The sequence below is a fragment of the Thunnus albacares genome, chromosome 10 (genome assembly GCF_914725855.1).
Source record: "Thunnus albacares chromosome 10, fThuAlb1.1, whole genome shotgun sequence".
Classification (NCBI taxonomy): Eukaryota; Metazoa; Chordata; class Actinopteri; order Scombriformes; family Scombridae; genus Thunnus; species Thunnus albacares.
Window position 1 is genome coordinate 14,718,747 of NC_058115.1, and position 12,618 is coordinate 14,731,364.

Here is a 12,618-nt window from a genome sequence, read left to right on the forward strand (position 1 = left end):
ACACACACACACATGCAGAGAGGCAGCGTAGTGTCCTTTCAGTCCCAACTTGAGCTTTATATGTCTTCATGCATTTTAACACTCACATGCAGTTGGATCATTCACACACAGATACTGTACACTACATGACAGATATGCCACAGCGATTCATAATCCCAAACACACCCACATATTCACCGAGCTTACCCATGCATGCACATACAAACACCCACACTGCCAACAAACACACACCCAGAGTTCCTTGTTAACAACTGTACAGGCATGTCTCTCATTATTGCTGCTGGCTGATGCTCTGAGGGGCTACGCCAAGTGTCATTTCTTACCTCCCAGCCTACAGGTATGCAAGATAGCCTAGATTTGCCCAGCTGTGAATGTGTGTGTCTGTCTGTGTGTGTGTGTGGTTATTAATGCAGGCCTAGAGGTCAGTGAGGCACAAAATCATTACTATCAGATAAATAATGTAGTCAAGGCCTGTCACTTAACGCTGCAAGAAGGAGGATGAAATGAAGAAGGAAGGAGAAAAAAACTAGCAAAGGAGGAGCAAAGAGCGACATAAGACTGAATCAGTAACTGTTTAAGCATAAATTACAGGTATAATTGAAATGTTTGACTTGAATAATGAGGATTTTGTTTGTTTGTGAACTCCTCATAATTGGAAATATGGACTTGTTTTACTCATGTTTACAAACAAAACTAAGGCGAATAAACCTTTGACAGCCTCAGAAAATATTAATTTAGCTGTTGCCGGTCTGTGCGTGTACATGCCTGTCAATCAGTTTGTTTGTTTCAGCGTTGAGTTAGAAATTGAATTAAAACCTGACGGATGAAAAGGAAGAAAGGCAAAAAGATGCTGAAGGCAAAGAAAGGGAAAGGGAGAGGTGGGGGGGAAGAAAAGGAAAGAATAAGAGAGGGATAGTTGAGACACAAGCAGTTCTGTCACAGGGCAGAGACTTTTTGCCACTTTTAATCTGCACTTAATTAGCTGCTGGCACCTCATATTTAGTAGGTCCACACCTACATCTACTATTACAATGATACCTCACCTTATATTTTATGACATAAATGATAAGAATATGTCTATTTCTGTCTGGATTTGTCTATTTCTTTGCCCTAAAGACCAAGGGATACATAGTAGTAATACCCTCATAAGGGCTTAAAATACATTCCAGCTAACTTTGTAATAATATGAATATTTTCACTGCGCTTCATACACTGAGCTCACTATCATGTTTTTTCTTCAACTCATCATGGAGAGTGGACTTAATTCGCAGGAAACCATTTTAAAAATATGCATTAAAAACACTCTCAGCTGCTGATGAGACAGAACTGAGTCATCAAATAAAATTTGGCACAAGTGCTACATAAATTAGATAAGGCTTTGGACAGCATTTCTACGTCTTTTTGTCAACACACATGGGAATACTTCGAAATTGAGACCCAGAATTTGAGCTCCTATCTGACAGTTCTCCTTATATACAGTATCTGTGACACTTCCTGCTAACAAGGTGTCTATTATTACCTGGACTCCCATTCCTTTCCCAGCTCTTCCAGCCACTTAACAATATGACTTTTCACTGCTCAGGGTTTTGGTAAAGACGAGGCTGAAGAATCTACTAAATTGTGCTTATTGTATACTGGAGGCATTAATGTGTTGCTCTCAGAACACAATAATATACATCATCAAAATTAAATATGTACACACATTCACGTATTCATCAATAACACACTCACATACACACACCCCTCCCTCATTAGCAGGGACTATTCATATCCATGGAGAGTGTGATTAACACTTTGCAGCACCCCTCTAAAGGTCTCCATTAATGGGTGAGACAGACAGGTAGACAGACTGATCATCATCGGCTACTAAATCTATCACCATGATGTTTGCCACAGGAAGATTACAGCACAATGGCCCCCACTTGGCATTTTGCACACAGCATATTTTACAGTATTTACCACAACAATGTTACTAAAACACTCTTGTTTTCAAGAGCCCGTTTCACTGAAATGCTTTTCTTCTCTGTCATTTCCTTTTTTTTTAATAAACCACCTTCATTGTGTCAAAAGGTGTAGAAAGTCCATCATAGTGGAAATGTAATTATAAATCCTCATACAGTCATGTGCAAATTAATGTACAGGCATTATCTGCCATACAAAATGTATGTCGCTCGCTGTACGCTAGAGCATGAAAAATTGTCCAGATATACTACGAGTGATGTCGCTGCGCTGAGTCCGGACGGAGCGGAGGGACAGACAGCTGCTGAGTGCCCGCAGCTCTGGAGGAGAGAGTTGGGAGCAGGCCCAGAGCTTTGGGACAAATAACACCCGCGAGTCACACCGGATTCTGCCCTGATCCGGAGCCATTTATTGGCAGGAGGAGAGCTCAGAGTTTTTTTTTTTTAAACTTTGAACAGCAGCAACAGTGAGTGCTCAGCCCGTCTCTGTGGCTACTGGTTAGGAGGGTTAGGGGGTTTCTATCAGTTTATATGTAGCAATGTCATCATGCAGAAACCTATGTCAGGTCACGTGGGAAAAGGTTTTTAGAAGGGCTTGGGAAAATGGCATTTTGATAAACTAAAACGTACGTACTTCGAAAGAAGAGCATATGGAACACTACTGGGAAGCTACAGAACGATATAAAAACCTCAAAAAATGTAATTTGTTCTTAAACGACCCACGTGAGTATTTGATATCTTAAAGCACTTATTGGCAGGACAATATTGTTTGTCAGTCATAACTCTTACAAATAAGCTTTAAAAAAGTTATTCATATTTTTTGGTTTTCTGATCTGCCAGCACTATGGTCGAGGTTTGGTTACATTTAGGGTATAAGGGATCATTTACTTTTCCTGTTATTAGGAAACTGGATGCCAACGGTGCTAAAGTCAGACACTCCACTGAAATAAATGGGGGGTAAAAAGGTCTTGTAATCTGATAAGTTGTATTATCAAGCTCCAGACAATGTTACCTGTTTGAAAATGAAAAAAATATGGGGACATGCGGTTACTAGAGAGAGGTGAGGTTACCAGACCTCCTGCTCCTCATCTCTGCTTGAGGCTAGCAGCTCAAGGCTAATGCATTAGCATAACGCACTCTAATTTCTGACTGTCAAGAGTCGAACATTTTGGGTAACGTAGGTGCAAAGTTTTGACAAGGAAGAAGAATGTATGGAATAAAAAATACAATATCTCTGGTTCTGCTGCATTGACTTTGAAAAACTGTCCATTGTGAGTCTGACAGTGTTATAGAAGTGTAGAGAGAACATGATGACAACAATGATGAAGCCTCTGCTCAACAGTGCAAGGTGTTTATGTCTGTTTAGCCTCGAGTTGTCCCATTTTAGCCTTAATCTCTGTCTCCCTCTCAAAGAAATCATCACTCAAATGAAATCCTAATCCTATGGTTTTTTTTGCTGCTTTTTTGATGCAGGTCTGGTCCGTTTATTGCTGTTCATTTCCCCAGTGCCCGTTTGCAGAAAAAAACGGGCGTTTACATTTCCTTGTCATGTTGCTTCCTCTGTTCCCCATTCTGAATGTGATTTTTTTTTTTTTACATTATGCGTGGTTATTTGTTTGTGCATATATTGGCATGCATATTCTCATCCATTGACGGTTCACGATATTGTTAGTGGTTAATCAAGTCACATGGCTAGACTCATTCTCAGTCCATTGATGCAATTGAGCAGAAAGACAACATGGAGGTAACACATGGGAAAGGAGTGGGAAGAAGAATTACCAATGCACACATTCAACTCAACATACACATTGATACACACACACATACACACACACACACACACACACACACACACACACACACACACACACACACACATTTTGACACTCCGGTTGAACTTGGCAGACAGGATTTAGTGGTCTTCTGTGGGAGCCCTTTGATGTCCTGAAGACAGCAGTGCCGCCCCCTATCCTCCATACACATGCAAACTCACACACACACACACACACACACACTCATACACATTCCAATTGACCAAATTGTCCACCTTGACTCTTGGCTCTTGTCTGCAGTCATTCAAACAGACAGACAGAGATGACAACACATGAGAGTGATGAAAATTAAGATTTACAGAGTAACCTTCTGCATTAAAACACCAGCGCTTCATTTATCTTTTGAAGGTGGCTGTGTAGTGTAGCAGCTGCTCTAACAAAAGACAGCGGTGTGTGGAACTTCACACACTTATTTAGGTATGTGTTAAAGGTATAAACACGTACACACACGCATACAGAAAGGCGGAGATCAGATACAATAAGAGTAAGCCTGAAAGTGAGGAGAGAAATTAGACAGAGGAATTCAAGTAAAGTAAAACAGGTGGAGAGAAGAGGAGAATTCTTAGTAGTATTGTTAGTTTCCTGTATGACTAATGCTGTCTTGAAATTAGATAAGAAAGCATCAGAGTCATATCTGTAAGTACACAATGTACTGGAGATGGTAACACTGCCTTTGTTTCCTATAAATTATACAGATGATATGGAAATCATCATATGTAATTCAATAAGTTATTAAAGTAAAATTAATAAAATACTATTTACTAATAAAAAGCTCAGAAAAATGCAATAAATTGGAGAAAAGGATTCCCTCTTTTGCCTGTGTGGTTAAGCAGCCACACTATGGCAACTTCTTCTCATTACAATAACTCAAAAAGTTGTTCTATGTATGAGTGTCTTCAAACGGAACCTGTGGCAAATAAATGTTCTTAAATCTCTCTCTGTATCCTAAATTTTCCTTCTACTAAAATATATCTCATTGTCACTCACATTATACTTAGAAAGTTTTTTTAACATTGTTGAGGATTTATTGCCATGAACTTCCCGAGTGAGGAAGGGGTAACAATGCAAAGGAGCTCAGTGTAGAGTGAGTTAGTGCTGCTTAGAGACTGGGAGAGAAAGACAGAGAGAGAGAGAGAGAGAGAGAGAGAGAGAGAGAGAGAGAGAGAGAGAGAGAGAGAGAGAGAGAGAGAGAGAGAGAGAGAGAGAGCACACCCATCCTGAAGTGAGCAAAGCAAACTTTCAAGAAGAAAGTTGCCCAGATGCCACGCGTAGGAGGCAGCCCTTATTTATTTATTTCTGTTTATCTGGCTGTCAGTAATTTATTCCGAATGCGTGTTTAAAATACTCCTTCTCCCTCTGTCTCTCCATCTCTTCCCCACAGATTAGAGGGGGGCTGCGACAGAGCTGCGTACTCCCTTCTCCTATATTGTCTAACAAATATCTAAAAGGGGAGGCAGAGAGCACAGCGGCTCTTGTTCTTTCTCAAGCGCTGAGCCGAGACAAAGAGGTGTGGCAGGATTTGTTGCTGTATGCTTGCACCTGCTTAACAGTCGGAGATTGGTTCCTTGCACAGTGGGTCGCAATACAAGCAAAAGCAAACAGGAGCACGCACACAAACACACATGAATGCGGGCACACACACGTACAAATGCGTGCAAATAGCACTCTCACCACAGGTTTAATTTGCAAAGATTAAAGTCTGCAGTGTGTTCAGTGTCACACCAACACACAAGCTTATGTACACACACACACACACACATGCAAAAACACCTGGGAGTGTGAGTGCTTGGCTAAGTGTTGTTGTGGCCTGGAGCATACTGCCTGCTGCTTCTGCATCTCTCTCTCTCTCCCTTGCACACACACACACTCACACACACTCACAATGAATGATGACATGACACAAAGCCTGATGAAACGATATGTAGGAGAGCAGAGGGCTCACCTAACACACATACACACGCACACACACACAAATGAAATCTCATCATATTCAGATAGAGAAGAAAGGATTACCCGCGGCTGATTGCTGGATGAGAACATGTAGGAAGGGAATTGAATCCTCATTTGGTTGGTGTGTGTGTGTGTGTGTTACCCTCTTTCTTTGACCTCTCTGTGACTTATTTCCCATTTAACTCAAATGGAACCATTTTCCCATTTACTGTAATGATTTCATTTTTTAAAGGAAGACAAGTAGTGTCACTTTTGAGCATTTGGGAACCTGTGTATGATGAGTGTTCATGAAGATGCATTTATATGTTTCTTTGATAGTATGTTTGTAATGTGACACCCTAGAATAACCTCAAATGTTGGCAATTTATTTGACAATGCTGGATTCAGTCAAACATTCTATTATTTGACATATATCCATCTACTGCGCCTGATTGTCATTGTGCGCATCCACCTGTGTGAGTCACCAACACTTACAATGTTCATGAGTGTGAGCAGGTACTTCTGGACGTGCTCCTTCCCATGAAACTGGACCACCGAGTCATCGACGCCCAGCAGCACCTCGATGTTGTAGGCCCTGTCCAGGCTCTGTCTGCGTGTTCGTCCCGCTCGTGTGTGGTTGATACTCTGCTTCACACCGCGGTACAGAGACTCCAGGTCCATCAGACCACCGAGATCTGCACCTGGACACAGAAAACACAAAGTTTTGAAGCTAACATGTGCAATGAGGTGCAGGAGATTAGATGCAGATATACTTGCATACAAGTACAAAAAAAAAAAACACTTAAACTCCTTTATTTTTATTTGAAATGAGTAATTGCCTGTATAAAAATCTCATTAAACTGCATCCAACTCGTGTTATTATCTACAAAGAGATGGTATTTTAATTAAATAAGTCTGTAATCTGTGATAAACTGCAACCAGCCTGAAGTTTGGACGAGGACCATAGCAGCCAGCACTATTTTGTGAATTATTTGTTGTCACAAACCAATGTTTTACCAGCTGAGTTAACTCAAATTAAAGCCATAGTCAGGCTGAATCATAGAATCTCTGTAGCTTGATCCCACATTTGCACATTGTGCAGTAGCCATTTTCATTGGAAAGAATCACTCACAAATGATCTTTAACCATTATCTATAGAAAGCATACATTAAGTGGGTCCTGACATTTACCAAACATGGCTCGTATTATGGTGTATGTTCCTGTTTATCCTGTTTGTTATCCTGTTTGTCGTTACCTCACTGAGCAGCAATTTCTTGTAAATCTTTAAGTGTTTGCATTCTTTCAAATCTGTCCAGCTAGTGTGTGTGTCTTTTTTCTCTCTGCAACGTTACAATGTTTTGAACACTTTTATTGTGTTCTTAGTGTGTGTCCGTGCTGCACATCCACCTCCATATGCACATGTGTACTCATTTGAGCCCTTGCATGTTGATGTCTGTGTGTCTGTCTTCTGTTTGCTTTCTGAGACACCAGTTGATAGAATCGAGCATGTGTGTCCCCTGTAACCGGTGGTAACGGTGCGGCTATCCTTCACAGATCCTCTCCTAATCAACCAAATATTTCTACTCCCATCTGAATAAAAGCAGCAGATGGTGCTTGCTAAACACATGGATTAAGACAGCTCCCTCACACAGGGGCTGCCCACCCTGCTCTTTTCTTGGCTTGCTGCATGCTGGAGGAAAATGCAAATTACCCAAGAAACTCGATTTGAGGTTATCGGAAACTGTGCAACCTATAGCAGCCCTGATTTGATCAGATCACTAATCACGTCTCTGTTTTGGCCCTCATAGGTATGTATGTCATACTATGTACTGTTGTGTTGTTTGGACATTTTGGTTGCTACAATTCTGGCTCCTACAGTAAACGATTTTAAGTATCTGCTCTGATCCTGTTTCTTTTTCCTTTTTAAACCAAGCAAAGAGCTGGAATTAGCGAGGAGAGGGAAGATAAATCGTCCTGTCTCCAGAGCCAAGGCCATCTTCCCTTCACTCCCTGCCCTTCCTCCTCATCATCCTCTTTTCGCTCTCTCTCTCATCCTCCTGGTATGTAGACACAGCATGGCCTTGCGTGTATGGAAGCCATGGAAGGCCGTCTTGCAGTCTTGAACATGTGGTCTCAGTGGATTCAACAAAGCACTATCCTCTCTGACTCCAGCCAAGGCCTCCCACAGCCAAGGATGATACACAATGCTGCTCATGGAGTAGTGTGTGTGTGTGTGTGTGTTTGTGTGTGCATGTGCTTGTGTGTGACCGTACACACACTGTGTGTACAAACATTTCCAATTGGGCTATAAATCACTGCTGCAACAGGAGCTCTAATTTAGCTGAAGCTTGGCTAACTGTAACAGATATGCTGTTTTTGACTCTAGAGTTTTATTTGGAGGTGCTGGGTGGTGAGTTGATTCAACACGTGGCATGAAGGGACAGTTGGAGCTCTTGTGTTTTGACACATACAGTTACAGCAAGTGTTGAGTGGAGGGAAAAGAACAAGATGCAAGGAGAAGATACAGGGGGAGACGAGGGGAGAGAGAAAGAGAGATCTGCCACCTTGTCTCCCAATCAGCAAGGGGCATCCCGCTTTCCCACTCCCTCTTATGCAACGTTTCCAAGGCAACGGGCTCATGGGTAAAACAACGACCGCGTGGCTAATATTGGCTTCTGAGTCGCTAGCAGAATGAATCTGGAAGTCTGAATATGATCCCATATCTGCCCACATTCCTTTGAGTGACAGAGTACTGTACCCACACAGAAAGAGAAACAGGAGGTGGGTGGAGGGTGGGGGGGTGGCGGTGGGGGGATCGACACTAATACGGAGAAAGACAAGACACCATGAGAGGAGAATTTAAAGACTTTTGCAGCACATACTTTTGTGCTGTTTCCTAGCTCGTCTCACTCACGCACACACACTGAACATTTCTGGTCCTTGTTAGTGGAGGAAGCTGGATTTAAGGCGGTGTACTTCACAACAACCCTTGGCTCTTCCTAGTTATAGCTGCCTTTAACGAGCCTGATGTCATAACCACACCATCTGCTTTTAAAGACAGGTCCAGATATTTTTACCTTCTGCTTATGTAATGTTGAGACAAAACACAGAAAAACAGTATTGTGTTCTCACTTTAAAGTCTGCGCCTTTGCAAAAAAAAAAAAAAAAAATTGCAGTGCCTTGAAAACTGCAAATGAGACAATGCAGGGACATTGCATAACACGGACCACAGCTGTATGTTAAGTGGAGGGAATAACTCAAAGTGACACCGGCAGAGTGGAAAACGAGGAGTGACTAAACCAAAGGTTGAAAGGTGTTTGACCAGGTGGCGAACTCTAACTATTTAAATGTCTCAGTTTCATCGCACTTCTGTCCTTGCTTACACTTGCTAGAACACTGTTTTTCTCTCGCTTGGGCTGTTTTGGAGCAAGTTTTTCTGAGCAAATTGTGGAGAAATAAGGTGCAAGAGAGATTGAGGGAGGCGGCGAGGGAGGTGAGAGGTAGAGCTGAGGGGTGTGATGGATGAGACAGAGAGATGAGAAGAGACCAGAAGGACCTTGGGTGTTGCGAGTTCCGCTTCAAGCTCCTGCAGTGATGGAGAATATCGCTCACTTGTAGAACATCCCTGTATGTCTGTGTGACTGCGGGCGAAGCATCGGGATGCGCTGCCGCGTTTCTCACGGCAATACCTTACATTAGCGTCTGAAACCAAACCGTTATCACTCTCACTCTGGGATTGTTCATTACAATGTTCTCTTTTTCTTTCCTCAGAAAGGATCGTTTTCAGTCCCAAACCTCCTCCTCTTATACCCCTTACATGCATGCACACACACACAACACACACAACCTCTCATCCTACCTGCAGCTTTCTTTTCCTTTTCCTTTCCTACCCACCCATTCTCAGTCCTCATTTACATTTCCATACTCTGGTTTCTATGTCCCTATATAAACTGCCCCCCCCCCCTCCCCCTCCACCATCACCCCCACTATCCCGACACACACCACCCTCTTTCTCCCAGTATTCTCATTCAGGTGGGGTATAGAGCACGGCCTTATTAGGAGACAAAGGTTCTTTGTCTTTCAACCTTTGCAAAATGTCAAGAATGTCTGGTTGCCCACTGAATACGAGGTAGGGGGAGAAGGGGGGGGGGGGGGGGGGTTGAGAGAGTAAGGGGAGACTACAAACCACAACGAGAGAGAGAGAGAGAGGGGATGGTGATGATAATTCAGGTCAAGCAACATCTTACTAGTGAGCAGTGGTCTTTGGTTTAAGGTGAATGTTTGGCAGTCAGGTGTGGCACATCGCTCTGCTCCGCATTCAGAGGCTCTACTGTATAATGACTGGCTTTGACCTTATGGCGGCTGCTCCGACCAGCCTCGAGGCAGGCATGCGTGACAGTGTGTGTATGCAAACATCTGCATTTGGATCAGTGTGCATGTTACAGTACATTTCACAGGCCACATATTTACAACATTGAGCCTCATGAATAGTGATTTATGTGGCAAAGCAGACTCAGTAAATGCAGTATTTACATAGTAATTACAATATAGTGAATTATGCAGTATTGTATTGTAAATACACACTCGCACGTGGACATAGCAAAATATACACGTGACCACAATGGTGTAAATACAGGGTTGGTTGGCTGGTAATGCCTGCTGGTTTATAGCGCCTGTAAACTTTTAAAACAGACTAACAGAAACCAAATGAAGCAGGGGAAGGCAAGTAAATGTAGGAATACAGATTGATTAGCCATTAATAGAGTCTCAAAACTTGTAAAGTCTTGTACAAAATACAGTTAAGTGTTAACTTGTGTGGTTAAAACAGGTCACGGCTGCTGAATTACTCCAGATGTAAATGCTGCACTATGTTGTATTCATTTCTTATGGGATTTGATATAAGTTATCCACACTTTCCCATTCAATTGAATGAGAAAGTGTGTCCAAACTTTTGATTGGTACTGTATGTCTAGATTAATCACTTAAATTCAAAGTGGCGTTCACGGCATTGGAAGAAAAAAAAAACAATCCAGGGTTTAGAAATTGCTGTATTTGTTGTAGAGTTGTGGAAGTTATCATATATTCTGCTTGTGTGTTTCAGGTCATACACTAAAAAGTGTACTTTTGTAGCCCAAACAGATCCAAGTTTCTGCCTACATGCACAGTCTGATCTAAATCTTTCTGTGTAAAGGAAAATTTCTTGTGTAAACGTAGCTCTTGCTTATGAGTGGCAGCAGGCAGGAGGGGAGATTGTGAACTCATCAGTGCTCACCTGAGATCAAGGCTCCACACGCACATGAACTAATTTACTTACAGACACGTCTTAGTCACATAGCTCAGGGCATGGACATTTTGTTTCCTTGGTGACAGCTTTATGGGTTGTCAAAGTGATGAGTGTCTTGGACAGAGGACTGCTAATGCTGCTGCTAGCATCTGGGCAGGTAGCAACATGCCTCGCTGTCCCACACAGTGTCCCCATACTGAATGCTCATTATTTCTGAGCTGTCAAATGACAGCTGTGAAGGCTAAAGAGTGAGGTACACATAGTGAACTACGCTTCCCATAATCATACTGCTGTTAATTATTTAGGATGGCAATAAGCAATCTAATTTTACATGGACAGCTCCCAAAAGACCATAATAATTATTCATACATCAAGCACTGAACTTTGCCCGTTTATTAATAACCGCTTTAGGTTAGGGCTGTTTATTTTTAACAGTGATTCTATGATGCTGATGAGATGTTTTGAGTGGTCGAGCCTTGGCTGCGACTTCCATGTCCAGAGATCCATAATATTTAGGCTGATGCATTATATCTACCTATCTGTGCTCCCTGAAGTTGAGTAGAGGACCGTTTTTAATATTGCATGAAGCAGCCTTTATAATCAGCAGGCTAGAGGGCCACCTATCCTCACCGCAGCTCGGTGTGTCTGTGTGGATATCTGGTGGTTCAGGAGACAAGGCAACCTTTAGCTCTCCCCTCTTACATAACTGTCTGTCTGTCAGAAACACACGGGGCTGTTGGCTGCTGGGGAGGTGCTGTGGTGCACACCGATTCCCCCTGTGTCCTGCTGTGCCACGGTTTCATTAGCCTAGCTGCGCCATTTCTTCATAAACTCTATAATGTATGCAGAGATACACATTCATAATGCAAAGCCACCACATGAAATAAGCTCTACTGAGGTTTGAAACTGACAAAATTCACACTCATGATTGCAAATGTTGTCACAAATGAGCCCAAATTGAGTGGTGATATTTCTCGTAAGGAGCCGAGTGAGTGTTTCTTGTCACATCAATAATTACAGCAAGGAAGAACAGCCCATGTAAACATTGAAAACACATTTCAAAACACGGTAATCTAATCATTGCCATCCACAGAGGCAATATTGTTAGCAAAGATCAATCATGTCCCCAAACTCTCTCTTTGCTCTGTGGTCAGATCTAAGGAGCTCGATGTAAACTGGCGAGCTTTAGTGTCCAATAAGACAGCAAAGCCGGGCTGATATAGGGCTTACTGCAGGTCTCATCCAGTCTAAAACTGACTTGTCTGCCTGCCTGTCCTTCCCTGTGTCTGTCTATATCAGCCTCAGAAAGTCAGACATTTATAAAGGTCTCTTATGAAATCAAAAAATTGGAAAACATCTCCAGCCATGACAGGGCAGTGAAAATAAACACATAATAGCATCACTATGCAGAAGACAGCATATGCAGACAAGACATATTCTTCATCTGCATCTCTAGTTGAGGTCTTATCAAGCCCCACATGTCTACTTTAAGAAAACTTGTACAGCTATAGATCAATCTTACTGGGAAACGGTGTGTGCATCAAGAGGGAGATAAAGAGACAGAGGCTGACAGCGAGGTGCAAGGTCCGGCTCCCAGAGTACCTATAAATCTCGG

The 12,618-nt window shown here is 42.4% G+C and overlaps 1 protein-coding gene across 3 annotated transcripts in view; it reads right to left on the reverse strand.

The window, feature by feature from the left end:
• The window catches only part of LOC122990543 (A disintegrin and metalloproteinase with thrombospondin motifs 2-like), a 114,016-nt gene that overhangs the window by 22,810 nt on the left and 78,588 nt on the right, over positions 1-12,618 (reverse strand). For all 3 annotated transcript variants that reach the window (XM_044363912.1, XM_044363913.1, XM_044363911.1), the window contains exon 4: positions 6,215-6,420. In XM_044363912.1, coding sequence (XP_044219847.1) covers positions 6,215-6,420 — 206 coding nt within the window. The remainder of the gene's footprint in view (positions 1-6,214; positions 6,421-12,618) is intronic.